The sequence below is a fragment of the Neltuma alba genome, unplaced genomic scaffold, assembly GCF_004799145.2.
Source record: "Neltuma alba isolate B1F8T4 unplaced genomic scaffold, ASM479914v2 tig00001131_pilon, whole genome shotgun sequence".
NCBI lineage: Eukaryota > Viridiplantae > Streptophyta > Magnoliopsida > Fabales > Fabaceae > Neltuma > Neltuma alba.
In genome coordinates, this window is record NW_021632346.1 from 1 (window position 1) to 14,838 (window position 14,838).

The 14,838-nt window shown below is 35.4% G+C and overlaps 1 protein-coding gene and 1 pseudogene across 2 annotated transcripts; one reads left to right on the forward strand and one right to left on the reverse strand.

Annotated features, from left to right (window-relative positions):
• Positions 1-405: 405 nt before the first annotated feature.
• Positions 406-2,485, reverse strand: LOC114751261 (equilibrative nucleotide transporter 3-like; annotated as a pseudogene).
• A 6,192-nt stretch (positions 2,486-8,677) lies between these two features.
• LOC114751289 (putative cyclin-D6-1) lies at positions 8,678-10,474 on the forward strand. 2 transcript variants are annotated; one of them, XM_028939950.1, is made up of 6 exons: positions 8,678-8,842; positions 8,934-9,014; positions 9,099-9,194; positions 9,280-9,481; positions 9,590-9,720; positions 9,872-10,474. In XM_028939950.1, the coding sequence occupies exons 1-6, from the start codon at positions 8,678-8,680 to the stop codon at positions 10,127-10,129; spliced, it is 933 nt and encodes a 310-aa protein (XP_028795783.1). In that variant the 3' UTR covers positions 10,130-10,474. The 2 variants fall into 2 exon arrangements, with proteins under 2 accessions (XP_028795783.1, XP_028795791.1); XM_028939958.1 differs by having other exon boundaries at positions 9,590-9,711.
• The last annotated feature ends 4,364 nt before the right edge of the window (positions 10,475-14,838 follow it).

Sequence of the window (14,838 nt, forward strand, 5' to 3'; positions counted from 1 at the left end):
TTTTTTGCATGCGGATGCCGAAACCATTGTTGGGCTTATTATATGGTGGCTTTCTTTTCAATTTTGACTAATTCGTTTGTCTCTCTTCTTTTTTTTTATAATAAATTTTTGCTAATTAAATTTAAATACTTTGTGTCAAATTAAAAGCATCCTGTGTTATAATGTTTTTCTAACATGAAAATTAAATAACAATGCAGCGAATGACTTGTTGCTTTATCTAATTACAAAAATCTTCATCGGCAAAACAAAAAGCTTCATGATCCTCTGGTTAGCATCAGAGAGAAGGTAAGTCGAAGCATGGTGTTTACAAACTAAGAACTGTAGTACTGTTTCCTTACCAATTCTATAACTATAAATATAAGCATAACACAACAAATGAAATTATCAGACTAGAGTTGGCTTAAATCACCAGCCTTTACCTATCAACCACAGCCAATCAAGCACAACCCCTGAAAATATTCCTGCTATGAGACACAATACCAACAAGTTCCCTAACGCATTTTGTTCTGGCCCCTACAGATTGAAAAAATTGTCACAGCATTATTGATAATAACCCTTTTAACACCTGAATATTCATTTAATTCTCTATACTTAGCTGACTAACCTTGTAGCCTGTGGTGCCGCAGTCATGACACACACAGTGAGATAGCCATTGGTTAGCCCCAACACAGACGTTAGCATTATCATCCAGCCCTGATCTCCATATTTTGCAGTAAAAAAAATGCTGGCACCATTAAGAAACGGCCTACACTTGCCATCATCAGCATCTTCCTCGACTCCAACTTGAGCATTTACCAGTGGAATGTATCTTCCTATCAGATCCCACGCGTTATACATCGCAATCAGAACCAGGGCATACCTGAAACAATGGCAAGCGCCGCTGCTTATATATATCAGGACAAACTAGGAACATTTCTTGTTGTGAATTATCTGAACCTACCAGGTTCCCAAACCATGCCATCCAGTATCTTCTGATAAGAATCCAGGAAAGATAGAGAGTGTTAACACATAAATGAGGAATATGTCAACCGCATAATCAATGTTTTCCATCAGTAGTTGTTTGTTTCCTTTCCTCTCCATAAGGTTTCCAAATTCGTCGACCTGTGGGAACCTCCCTTTTCTGGAGATCAGTGAACAAGCGCTTGGTTCAAAGATAATAAGAAAGAGATTAAGACGCACTACTGACTTGCTTTTCCGGTAATGCCTGGATTCCTCCGGCTGCAAGATCAGCTGTGACAGTCTTGGAACCTTCTGATGCTGCCTTTGAACGATAGTACTTCACAATTGGTAGCTTAGGAAAGACAAACGCATAGACGAAAACGCAAAGAAACTCGAATAATGCTGATATTGCAAAGAATAAAACTGCAGTAATAACACAACATATTTGTAGTTAGTATCTATTTGATATGATTGCAATGTAATAGCTGAGGGCGATCGTTTAGAAAGCCTTTTGGCTTCTGAGAGGTATTTAAGAGTTGAACGCACTGGCTCCTTTTCTGAGACCATCTTTCGACTTCTCAAAAGCTGCCTTAGTGATCAGCCTCAAAGCAGATGTTAGGAAACCTGATGCTGCTAAACCACCGAAGAAAGACTGCAACATAGAAGAGAAAAGAATCATAACACAAATCGCAGACGATGAAATGAACATTTATAGAGTCATGTCAGAATCTTTTGGCATGTTTTTATATGACGAACTGATGCTTACCTGCATAAAAGTGGGGTGCATGTAAGAAAGGTCTCCGACCATTCCGCCTTGTACATGGGCATCTGCAACTCCAAATGCTCCACTAATTACGCATATGCCAATGAAAGTTCCGAGGCCTCCTTTACCAGACGTTGCTAAATCCAACTATGTCAATTTAAAAAGGAAAGCAAAAGTTAAAACTAAGCCAGAAGAATCAAACATTACAAACAAATGAAGACAACTTACGATTAACACTGCCAGACAGCTTATGAAAAATAGAGTATATCCAAATAGGTTCCGTTTCCTAGTATTCATTCTTGCCTCGTAGTATGTCAGTATTGCGAGTGTTGTAATTGCAAATGGTTGATATATAAGAGTAAGCACCCGAGAGGGGTGGTAATTCTGCACGATGAGAAAGCATTAATTGACAACAACAAGAGAGAAAATTACGTCATACAAAATGCAGTTCATTCAAAGAATGATAACATCTGCATTATCCCTATAACAGAAAGAGAACAGAGTAATTTAATGATACACTTGGGAAAGCTTAGTTTAAAGTAATTACCGGGAACAGGTAGACATAATAATCTTCTATTGTGAGCATGCTGTTCCATGAGAAAAGACATCCATTCCCAAGAAGCCAGCAAAACACAATCGCAGTATTTTTACCCTGAAAATTTTATTCATTTTGTGTGAAAAAGAATATATATTCGTTATGTGTTGTTCATTCTGGGGTAGTAATCATATATCTGAATTCTGGTATAAGACCTCAAGACGCGTTGGTGTTATATCGTTGACCATGGCTGCCGTGGATGCTTCTCTTCAATCTAGTTCCACAAGAATCTAGCGTGCATTGAAACCCCGGTAAGAAAAAAATTGAGATGCTTTTCCGAACTTATCAAAATTCGAGGTCTAAATGTTCTGTTTTAATCCAAATTCAAGACAGCGCCAATTTTAACAAAAGGAGGAAAAAAAGAAACCTTGCCTAGACCTCTACATAAGCGCAAGGGCATCTCAGAGCAGGCATGCACCGACAAGAGATTTGAGGATGTTGTAGGAGGATCAGAATTTCTTTATTTGTCCCAACGTGACGACGAATCTGAAATCAGATCTGTATTTTCAGACTCAAGGGTCATTCGAACTAGATTATCCTTCTCTGAACGAGAGAGTGCCAAGAGTGCTTTTCTTATTTGATGGAAGGAGTGGTAAGACTAGTGTTTGTCACATAGTTTACTTCATTTTTTAAGGGAATTTTACCTTTGGAATTTGTGGATAGGGAAGGAGTAAATGCCCGATCTATTTGTTTTTTAAAACTCATCTTGCGGTATGCATGGAAGTCTGGCGAATATATTGTGCGGTTAAATTTATACAAAACTAGCATAGTTTCTATTTTTAGTCCAATTCGTTTGTTTTATGCGCCTTTCATTTCTATTTTCATCATGGCGAGTTGAATGTCTGCAGACTACCTACTGTGAGAAAAATTGACGATTGGCTAACATGAAGGAGTTGAATGAAGAGAGACATTGATAGGATCGTTTCAAATAAAACGTATCATAGTAGAAACACACGTGGCCTCTTCAAGAAGCCTATGCATGCTCACGAATGGAAGAACTTTGGCAGTCTACACAAGAGCCTATTTTGCTGATACGTGATGGTAACACCGTTTTTCTGAGAACCTGGAAGCAGCAAGAGTGGGCATTGCAGAGTAATAATTTGGGCCTTTGTTAGTTCCATTAATTCTGGCTAGTTCTGGGCCTTGTCAGTAATAAAGTAACTATATGCATTAATCATTGGACGGATGATTGATCATGGAACTCACGGCCTCTCACAAAGCAGGGCGTTCCTGGAGCTAAAAGTAAAAACGGACTCCAAGTGTCCTTACAGCGCTTCTTTCATTTTTCTAATCAAACAAATAAATTTATTATGAAATTAAAAAAAAAAGTTCAACAACTGTGAATTTACAACGATAAATTAAAAGTATATTTGATTTTATAAGTGAATGGGGTAAAAAGAAAAGAAAATTTTTGCAAAGTTTGTTATATAGCAAAGTATTTAATTTGTTGAGGTGAGGAAACAAGTAATTTGTAATACATTGAGGGATTAATGAAAGGCAAACACGAAGTAGTAATGCTATATATGTGTTGAGCTTTGGAAACTCATGATGTGAATCGATAAATTGAAAAAATAATAGCGGGAGAGTATCGTGAAGGACCACTGTGTTGTCTGCCCCCTCTATTGCAGATCGAATCAGAGCATATGATGATGTTTTCTGCAAATCTCCACCATTCCTTCTTCCTTCTCTTCCTCTCATCTCATCACTCTCTCTCTCTCTCTCTCACACACACTAATTAATTATTTTCATTCTTTCTCGGGTTTGCTTCATAAAGTGTGTGTGTGTGTGTGTATATAATACATTAATAATTCCAAGCGTGCACTCCTCTTTTCCTCGTCCTCAAAATACTCCAAACACTCATGTCTGTGTCTTCATTTGGCATTTAAAAGTGGGCAGCAGTTTTGGTACTCAGCGCACCGTTTAAGTGAAGGAAGAGAAGATCTTGGCTATTCCTCATACATGTAATAAATGTGCCAGCTGAGAGATCGAGCGAGCTTCAAGGAACTCCAAAGAATCGGAACGTTCTTCAATGGCATTTCATCACTCAATAATCAAACATATGCTAAGTTGCTAACCCAAATGTCCCCAAACTTTAATTTTAATTACAGGTTATCCCCCATCATCATCAGAAGCTCAGTTTACTTATTAATCTATATCTGCTTTCCCAAAGAGATTGATGAATGAAATTCTTAATTATATTATAGCAGTAGGATCCTATGGAGTTGAAAACCCTTCCAATTAATAATGTGATAGCTTTCGCCTTTAGGCTAACGTAGCCACGTACGCTAGCCATCGTGTTAATTAATTCAATCATCAATAATAATTTGGACAATTCATCTTTACCAAACCTCCTCCAGTCTTGCTATATATGCATAGAGCGGTCAAGAGTCACGACTGGAGTAATTATGCTGACCAAATGGATGCAAATTAAATTTATATACACATTCTTTTAGTTCATCAAATTAAATGAAAAATCCTACCTAGAGCGCGGTGACATGCTTCATTAATTGGACAGATTTAAAATTATACGGCATCCCCAACTATAACCTAATAAAAACATTAGAATTAGAGTAATTATGACTTGTTATGAATGGTCTCAGCCAAACAGAAGAGAATTAGGTTAAGACATTAAAAATAGAACAAAAGATGTACTGTGTAATGGCACTATTTTCCCCCAAAAGCCACTCAATTACTGCATTCTGAGTCAATTATTGTTACCACGCTAATCATAACCAACAGTTAATATATATTCTTAACATTAATAACGTAGAGGGGGGGACAATAGGAATTTGTTTTCTTTTTAAACTTTTTTGTTTTCATATCTTTGTCTAATGGCATATGCATAGCAGCCAAATTCTGTAAATTAACTTATAGGATATATATGCTTTTGACTAACACAGTTGATCATGATCCTTAACAGAGACAATAATGTCTTTTATTCACGATATGTGAAACCACTCATTATTTTTCCCTTAAACTGAAGGGCCAAAAATCTACGAGAGCTTACATTCCCGAATCCCTAATAATGAATTAAGTCACTTCTTAATGTAGTTTCATTTGTTCTTGTGCTAAAAATCTAGTGATAAAAGTTCTGTCATTTTTATCTTGTATTGTTGTCCCCTTTAAATAAAAGGACCTGCCTCCATATGCATGTGGGTGTCGCCGGCCTAAAGTGACAAGTCAAAGTAATAAATAAATGGCCAAATGGGTTTCAAAGGCATGTGCATTCCATGAGAGAGAACCCTAGGCTGCGTGCCATTTTTTTTAAAGTTTTGGGTTTCACAATGACTTCACACACACACACGAGCTTTATTTTTCTCACCTGATGGGGTTTTGATTAAGCTCCCGTAGATCACCGAGCTTTAAAAACGATCATCGATATTATTTTGATAATATCGTGGCTATGGATGTTATATTCTGCAGGATCTGATAAACATCGATAGAGGGCAAGAATATGGTTAAGTCCACTGCGACCAGCATGGATCGTAACTAAAATGAATGTGTCAGTGATGATTAAATTGAATTGAAGGGTTTAGTACTGCAGCAAGATGGTCCCGTATATATATTTGGCTAAAATTAAATTGAGGGGGTTAGCCATCAGCAAAATTTACTCAGCTAGCTGCAACCAAAGTACTGCTATATATACAGTATTGGCGGACCCAACTATATCTGATAATTTCCTGGTTCTGCCCCTGCTGCTATATATGTGGCAATTTGATTTGATGCGAACACATTTGCAAACTGATACGCATTACATACATGAGCTCTTTTAATCATGTTTCTAGCATGTTCGTGGTTTAGAACATGCTGATAAGTGATTTTTTTTTTTTGTAGGTTTCATCATGACGTAATTTCTGTGATGTAAGCTTACGATGTATAATTGTACGTTCATGAATGGATGCTCGGAAGTTCTAAAAGTTGGATAAGAGACGAAACTAACTAAAAGGGCGTTCGAAACTAACTTCACAGAAACATTACTATTAGTTACAATTATATAGTACAGTTAAATGCTATTAACATGAGGCCAGTACTTTATGGACACCAAACAAGGTAGTACTGCTTCAGTAAACTCATTTGCATGAAATCAATCGAATAGTGCCCGTTAAATTAGTTGAGAAGAAATTTGAGCCCTTCCCTACATAATTTCCAGAGATTTTTCTGTGAGCTAATCTTACATACATGAACACCAGTACTATGTACACACCAATTAATCTATCCGTGAAAAAAAAATAATAATAAATTAACAAAACAGAAGTGACATACGTGCATAATTTAATTCAACTTGTTAGAGTTGCCTGATAAAAGGTTAACTTCTGGTGGGTAGATTACGGATGCTTTGATTAGAAGGGAGGCTTAGTTAATACTCCCTCCGTTCCTTATTATAAGAGACAAATAACCGAAGTACGTTGATCAAAAAAACAGTTAAAATTAGTTAAGAACAATTAATATGTAAAAAATATAATTTTTTTCCAAAAATGCCCTCATTAATAAGGAGAGAGAGCATGAGAGAGAACAATTAAATTATTAAAAGAAAGAGAAGTGGGAGGGAGAGAGAGTGTGAGTTGGAGATAATAAATATGGGTAAAATAGTAAATCAACACAAAAAAGTAGAGACAACTTGTAAGTGTCTCTTATATATAGGAACATGTCATAAGTATCAAATGTCTTTTATAATAAGAAACGGAGGGAGTAGTAAAATAAGAGTGTGAATGGTTTTTGTGTTATGGATAGTCTCATTACATTGAATGAATACAAGCTGTCAAAGTGGGAAGGAAGAAGAAAAAGGCTGTATTGTAATGTTTGAAGGCATTTAATTGAGCAGAGAAAGATGGTCTCCTTTTAACGCTTTGAGTAGTTACATTGTTTTGTGTGATGCAACCTGCATTTCAAACTTGTCACTATCCTTTTTTCCTTTAACAATTCATGTGTAGGATCATCGTAGCCCCCACTTTGTCTCCTATTTTCCAATTGATTAATATAAAACACACACGCGATTGTTTCTTAATTCATTAATCATTTTCCTCGGACAAAAGGATCTGCATTGGTGATCAATTGTCATCATTTAATTAGCATTATTGCGAGAATTAAGCCGGTGAATGCAATACCACTGATGCATGTATAATTTAATCTAAAAACTAGACTCTAAATACAAAAGCAATCTGCATAAATAATCCATCTTTTTATTTAATAAAAAAGGTGAATAACTTATCTCCAGGTTTAAGAAAAAAAAATGAAAGCTGAGAATAAAAGAAGGGGCACATCTAATATGTACCCAAAAAAGGGAATACATCGGATCAGATATTGAATCTGAGCCCATAACTATTGTCATCTTGCGTGCATATTTTTATCTAGTAACAATTGTTTCCATCTAACTTGATGCTGATTAGTTGCAGTAAAATAAAGATTATTTAAAAATATATATTAGAAAAATCATAGCTGCACATCTCCCAATTGAAATATCTTTTAGAACGCTGTTAGGCTTAATCAGGCTAACTCTCGCTGATGCAATTCTTTTGAATCACAAAATTCAAACTTTGATCTCTCTCTCTTTTTTTCTGCCGTCAAACTTTGATCTTGCTTTAGGGGAAAAAAAATGAAGTTCACTTCACTCAACCTAACTACAGTTGATCCTTGAATAAATCTACGGAACTGAGATTCTATTGCAATTCTCCCTAATCTATTTTGGTACTTTTGCTATTCTAAGTATGAGATCCCTCTAGAAGTTCTTGTTACTTGAGAATATAAAATTTATTAAAGATAGTGTAACATTTATTGTGTTCTTTCAAAAATGCCCTTCATTGTTGAATTACAACTATATTTATCGCAGAAAGAGAAAATTGCATTGATACTCAATATGCAAGGGTGTGCTTGGGATGCGAACCAAATTTTTTGAAAGAATTAAAATACTAATTAATTACTAACATTGCCAATTGTGCTGTGTGCAGGAAGAAAGAGAGATGGAATAATAAAGAGAAGAAATTCACGAAACTTTTTGAAACCATTTATGTCAAATCATTAAGATGGAGAAAAATGAGAAATAAACAAGTCAAAGAGAAAGGAAAAGAGTGGAGGGAGGTTTGGGCGTCCCACCAATGCAGGAGTGCCATCTGCACATCATGATATGATCCTTTCTCATGCAGCCATCAACACTCGCCACTCGCCACTCGCCACTCGCCACGGGACCATCTTCGCTCTCTTTGCTATATTACCCACTCACACCCTGCAACACCTTCTCATCAATGCTCCTCCTTACCCCCTCCATTTACCAATTCGTCCCAAATCTTTTTTTTTTTTTGGTGTTTATCAATGTCCTCTCCTCTTCCTCTTCCTTCTCATCTCACATCCTCTGAGCATTAATTTCCCGCTGCTTAGCTTCGTCCATGGAGTTTGACCTTGAAAATCCTTTGCAGAACTTTTGCGACCCTCCCTCTTCTCTCTTTCTCATCGAATCTCATCACATCCCACCCCAAACCTACTTTCGCACTCTCAAGTCCCGAGATTTCGACATCACAGTTAGAAGAGAGGTCATTTCTTTAATCTACCAGGTACAAAAACAAAACTTTGGTTCTTTTTGTTCAACTTTATAATACTACATGTTAATGTAATCTGAACTTGGGCTGTTTTGCCCTGCTTCAGTTGTCCTGCACATTTGATCCGCTCTTGTCGTACCTTGCTGTTAACTATGTGGATCGCTTCCTTGCCAACCAAGGCATTTCGGTAAGGAAACCAATTGCATTATCACTTTCTCTGGATTTTGGATTCGAATATCTCAGGTTCTTACTCAAATTTAGTATTTAGCAGCAACCAAAGCCATGGATCCTCAGGCTCCTTGCAGTCTCTTGCCTCTCTCTAGCCGCCAAGATGACGAGAACAGAATTTTCTGTCTCTGATATACAGGTGAAAACGCTAAGCCTGACACTAATTAATATCCTTCCGGGCAAATATTCGTTAAGGGTGTTTTAACTAGGCCTTTCTGAAACAGGGTGAAGGGGGTATGATCTTTGAGGCCCCAACAGTGCGAAGAATGGAGTTACTTATCTTAGGAGCTCTAAAATGGCGAATGCGTTCGATCACTCCCTTCTCTTTCGTTCCCTTCTTCATTGCTTTGCTCAGACTCAAGGACCTGCCACTGAGGCATGTTCTGAAAGAACGAGCCACTGAAATTATAATCAGATCACAGAAAGGTATGAATCAAATCAATACTGGGATGATCTCATCTGAATCAGAATTTTTTTTTTTTTTAATTTCTCATTTGGATTTTATTAGAACAATCATGTTCATCTGTTTCGCAGAGATAAGGCTCTTGGAATTTAAGCCTTCTGTAGTTGCTGCATCAGCCCTTCTCTCTGCGTCTCACGAATTGCTACCTTTCCAATACCCTTGCTTCTTAAGAGCAATATTCGATTGTGCATATGTAAATAAAGTACCTCTCTCACCCTTCAGTTCATTATCTTTCTTTCTTTTCTTTTTTCCTTTTTCTGTCTCACTTTCGTGTGGTTATAAAACTGGGTAGCATAAGAACATAGAGTTCCTCTGATTTATAGTTAATAGTGGGTATTATGATTTTAATGCAGGAAAATATATTGAAGTGCAATAATGTGATACAAGACATAACAATGGAGGGGAACGAGTCTGCGTTCGATTTGGTTTCAAGTTCGGAGACACCTATTAATGTGTTAGACCATCATTTTCTGAGCTCAGAAAGCACAAAAACCGGCTCAATTACTATTGCTGCCTCTACTCTGAGACAAGAGAAGGACATTAAGAGAAGGAAAATAGCTGGTTACGGTGATAGTCATGCGCTCCAGATTTCTCAAATCGAACAATGCTGATCTGAAACAGAGGAATTTTAATGCTCTTGCCTCTCCATCAATCGAGGACCACTTTGGTGATGCAGAAAAAAAGAGAGCGATTAGAGTACGAGATGAAATTCGATGGACAATATAACTTTGACATGGTCCCTGGTACGTCTTGATAAATCTGCAGGCTAGAAAAAGCAGATGAGGGGGAAGACAAGAACGTAAATTGTGTTTTTCTAGGGACCAAACAAAAGACAAAACATAACTTTAAATTCGAGAGTCGAGTTTTTTGCGTTCCTGTTTTGTAGTACTAAGTGTTGTTGTTTGTATTGTGTCTTTTAGCTTTTGGCAGAGGAATAATAGCAGTAATAGCGTTCGCCCAAAAAAAAAAAAAGGAACAATTTTCTGGGGGAAGAAAATAAAAACTTCAAATTAAATAACCAACCAGTTTTATTGTCACCAGTGCGAGGCAAAAATGGTGAAATCTCGGCGTGACTCTGGATTTACCATGATGACCAGTGTCTTTGTGACTCAGAGATTCGCGATAAACATGTGGAGGTAAAAGCGGTTATCAATTAATTGGACAGCTAAGAAGAGTGTCTCTAATCTCTATGCATGTCTCTGTCTCTGTCTCCATCCTTTCTCTCTTGTCCTTGACAGTTCTGAGTTGTAGTATTAGTTTAACCTTTTGAGATGTTAGTTAATTAAAGATTCCTGAGCTCTTTATTAACGAGAAGGGATATCTCTAACCCAACCAATACTTTAATAAGAAGCAGCGGATGGTCCCCATGACTGAAATTTCCTTGTCAAAGATATTTGTTCGTACGCTTTTTTGAGATCTCTGGTTTGAGTACCTGCAAGACGATTGCAACTTCACGAAGAAAATGGAGACCACCAAACAAGGTTAGCTCGAATAGGCGCATAGAGGACATGGGATCTTAGTTCCATAGATGAAGGAGGTTATCAGAGTTTATTTTCCATATTAGTGAAATTTCTCTATATGTGCGTAAAATTCGTCAGTATGCTGTGACTAAATGGTTCAGCTTTTACAGAGGAGTTTAAGTATGATCAATAATTACAAAGATATATATAGGCAGGCAGGACAGTTCAATGAATCTGAATCGGAGCATAGGCCAAATGTATGATTCAAATTTTGTTTTGACGGATCAAATGCATATCATTCAATGAAAAACGACAATTATTAATCGAAATGTAACTCCCTTTATTTTATCGTACTGCCACGATTGAAACAGTTGGCATCACAGGACTTATTCGAAAAACTCATCGTATTCATAGGGTCACAGTATAAAGAAGGAGGTGTAAAAACTACTGATAGAAAGAAAAGAGAGAATGATGAGAAGGGAGGTGAGAGTTAAGGAAAGCACTGAGAAGAGTACTGGGCTTGCATGGTTTTCAGGATAGAATGGTGATGGTGAAAATGGTGGGTGCAATTAATTGGCAGAACAAGTTCACATGAAATGCAAGAATGAGAATTGGTGGCCACAATGATAAGCTTCCAAACTTCATTAATGGAGCAACATGGTGCCTCTTTGTCTCCATTCTGTTATTGTGCTCTTCCTTTTCCCCCCACACACTGTCAAGTTTGATGCTATTCCCTCTCCTTCTTATAAGATAGAGTACTTTCAATCACTTCTTCAAAATTAAGAAAAAGCATTAAAAGTAGTTTGCGTCATTAAAATAGTAAAAAATTATTAATACTTTCTAATATTGCCTGCCAGTTAAAATCAACCTATCTGAATTACCTTTAATTTCTTTCTTATATAGCTTCTCTATGCAATACAATTAATAAGGGCAATTGTAGAAAGAAAAATTTAATGTCATCGGCTTTTTATAAAGTGACTTGTATTTCAGATTATAAATAGTGCCTTTTGATAAAGATAGGATGACTAGTATATTTTTCACGAAAGGCACTCCGTTTAAAAATTGGAAATATCTACTACCGTGGAGTTTTGATTTTGTCTTAAAACATCCACCACTACAAGATTTCACACAAAACATTGAGTTGGAATATTTCAATCTATTAAAGAAAATAATGATACATAATGTCGCTAGGTTGGCTTAGGTAATGAAAGTGGTGTGGGGGTGGGAGTAAAAAACTAAAAACAATCGTTCTTGTTCTGTGCTCATCGTTGAAATTTAATTTCAATAATTCAAATTTAAAGTTTTAATTTATAATTTGTTTAATAATAAATTCATTTCTAAAAAAGTTACAGTATATAAAATTATTTTTATTTTAAATTTTTTATTTATTATTTTGGAGTTTTTATTTTTTTAAAAAAATATATTTCACTCTATGAAAAAAAATCGAAATAAATTAATGCTATTCTAAAATATGAAACCAATAATCCATTCCCTTCAGAAACGAACTTATTTTGGGTTAAACTGTACTTTTACCTTTTGTTGGAAGCCCACGTCCGCCTTCTTTTGTGTTTGCCAACGAAGTCTAGGTCCGCTTTTGCAGGCCCTTTTTGTGTAGTATAAACTCATAATCTTTTTTAAGTCACTTTGGACTTGAAATTAATTTTTGTTAGACAAGAAATGTAACATTTAATTTCATTTTGTGTCATAATTCTATTGCATGTTTAGGAAAAATCACACCAAATGGCGAAGCATCTTTGAATTATTTTGGCACTGCCGATCATTGATTAGTTTGCTTCCTTACTACTTCTTTCTTCTGCAAATCCACTCTGGGCTAATCTTTGTCCAAGTAAGTGCCAGCAACTTCAACTTGAATTTATTACCGTCTTCTTCACACTCATTCCTCTAACAAATTAAAGCTTACGTTAGGATGATGCTCTGGACACTGAATGTTGTTAAGACATATGCATGCGATCACATTTTGGATCTTCAAAAAGTGAGTTTTGAAGCCAAATAGTCAGTTTGATTGTGTTAAAATATATGTTTTGGGGATGACTGTTGGAAGACGAGTTTTTGGATCAAAAGTGAAGTTGAAATTAAAGCAACTTTTTTTTTTGTTTTTGATTTTTCTTTAAATTTGAATCTGAAAGTGACTTTTCAATGTATCATCTAAATGAATTTATGCAGTTAAACTGATTTTTTCCCCCTTAAAAACATATCTAAACATAAATCATGTTATATTAATTAATTGACTTTTAGCTTAACTTCAATTTGTGAAAGTTAGTTAGAGTAAAATTTACTTTTACAAATGTTAATATCCAGACAAAGACCTTACAACTTTAAGCCGCTGGGAGTGAAGCCACAGCGCATGGAAAATAGCATTTTCAGAAGATCTTTTTTTTTTTTTGTCTAAAATATAAAATATAGAGTGTTGTTATAAAAATATCTAGTGATTTTCATATATGCCATTTAGAGTTTTAATAATTGATGTCATAAATTGTAAGTAGTGGAGGCTTTACATTCCTTTTATGGATAAAGGTAGAACGAGAGTATTTGAATTTTTGTTTGATAAATGGAATGATGTAACACAAACCTTCGTCATCTCTGTGTAGACATTAAAATTACCGTAACTAACAATGTAACAAATATCTTGGAACATGAATCACAAGGCAGAATTGAAATATTAAATGTGATATGAATAGATAGTATATTTAAATTAAAGGCCTGAGGAACCGTTCCATTTTGACGGTCATGGATTGGGATATTATGGTTCCAGAAAGAAGGCTTCAATTTAAGTGCCTGGCGTCTCCTTATTGGAAGCTGTCACCTTCTGTTCTTTAGTTAGGCCTTATAATTATGGATATGGATCTGCCCCTCTTAGAATACCAGCTCATCCCTCTATTGCCTTTCGTTTTCTCCCTCATTCAATAACCAAGAAATTGAATCGCTGGGTCCCAAACTCTTTCCTTCCTTTTTATATCTGCAAAGCCTAATTGTAAATATGTTATAAGCGAGTTGTACGTAAATCCCATAATGTTCATTGTAAACGAGTATTCAGCCTTATGCATGCCATTTATAAATTGCAAAAGGTTAGATGTGAATATGCCATATATAAGCAAGTTGCGAATATTAAATGACTAATTATAATAACTGCATATCGTTCAATACACACATTCATTTTTATTTTTAGCAAAAATACATGTGCATAAACCTTTCATCTAAATTATCCATTGATATATTGTATAATTATGTGTAAATTTTATTTGTGATGAACTAAAATCTATTCATATGTATACACTTTTATTTATACTAGTCGATTTATAGACATGCATACACTTTAAGTCATCGAATGACCTTGAAGTTGAACTTCCCTTAATTGTCGCTTTGGGGTTACTCCAAAAATTAACCGAATTAATGCAATATAGTGCACAATCCGGGTCGTATTCACTTTGAGGAGCCGAAAATGAAATTGAATCCTAGTAAATAAATGCAAGTAACCTTAACTATAAAAAGCTTTTTCTTTAATTATTTTTTTATTATATTTTTTTCCTTTTTTTTCTCTTTTTTTTTTTAAATTTTTATTTTTATTTTTAAATCTTCCAAAAACCTGTAAACAAAATTTAAGAATAAGGTAGCATTAATTGTCCTTAAAAATCAATTAATCATAATTAAATCAAAACATGACAATTTTGCCCTTATAAAATAATAATTCAAAATAAAACAAAATAAATCAATTAAGGCAAAAAGGGACCAATTAAGCTGACAAAACTCATATAAAAGATACCAAAATATATCAAAATAATTGAGTTTGTCAATTCCCCCACACTTAGCCTTTTGCACTCCTGGGCAAAACATCATTAAAA

Excerpts from the sequence above, each read along its gene's own strand:
- LOC114751289 (XM_028939950.1), top strand. The coding sequence starts at position 8,678 with ATGGAGTTTGACCTTGAAAATCCTTTGCAGAACTTTTGCGACCCTCCC. Across the intron at positions 8,843-8,933 it reads TCATTTCTTTAATCTACCAG|TTGTCCTGCACATTTGATCC; the intron begins GTACAAAAACAA and ends GCCCTGCTTCAG. Across the intron at positions 9,482-9,589 it reads TATAATCAGATCACAGAAAG|AGATAAGGCTCTTGGAATTT; the intron begins GTATGAATCAAA and ends TCTGTTTCGCAG.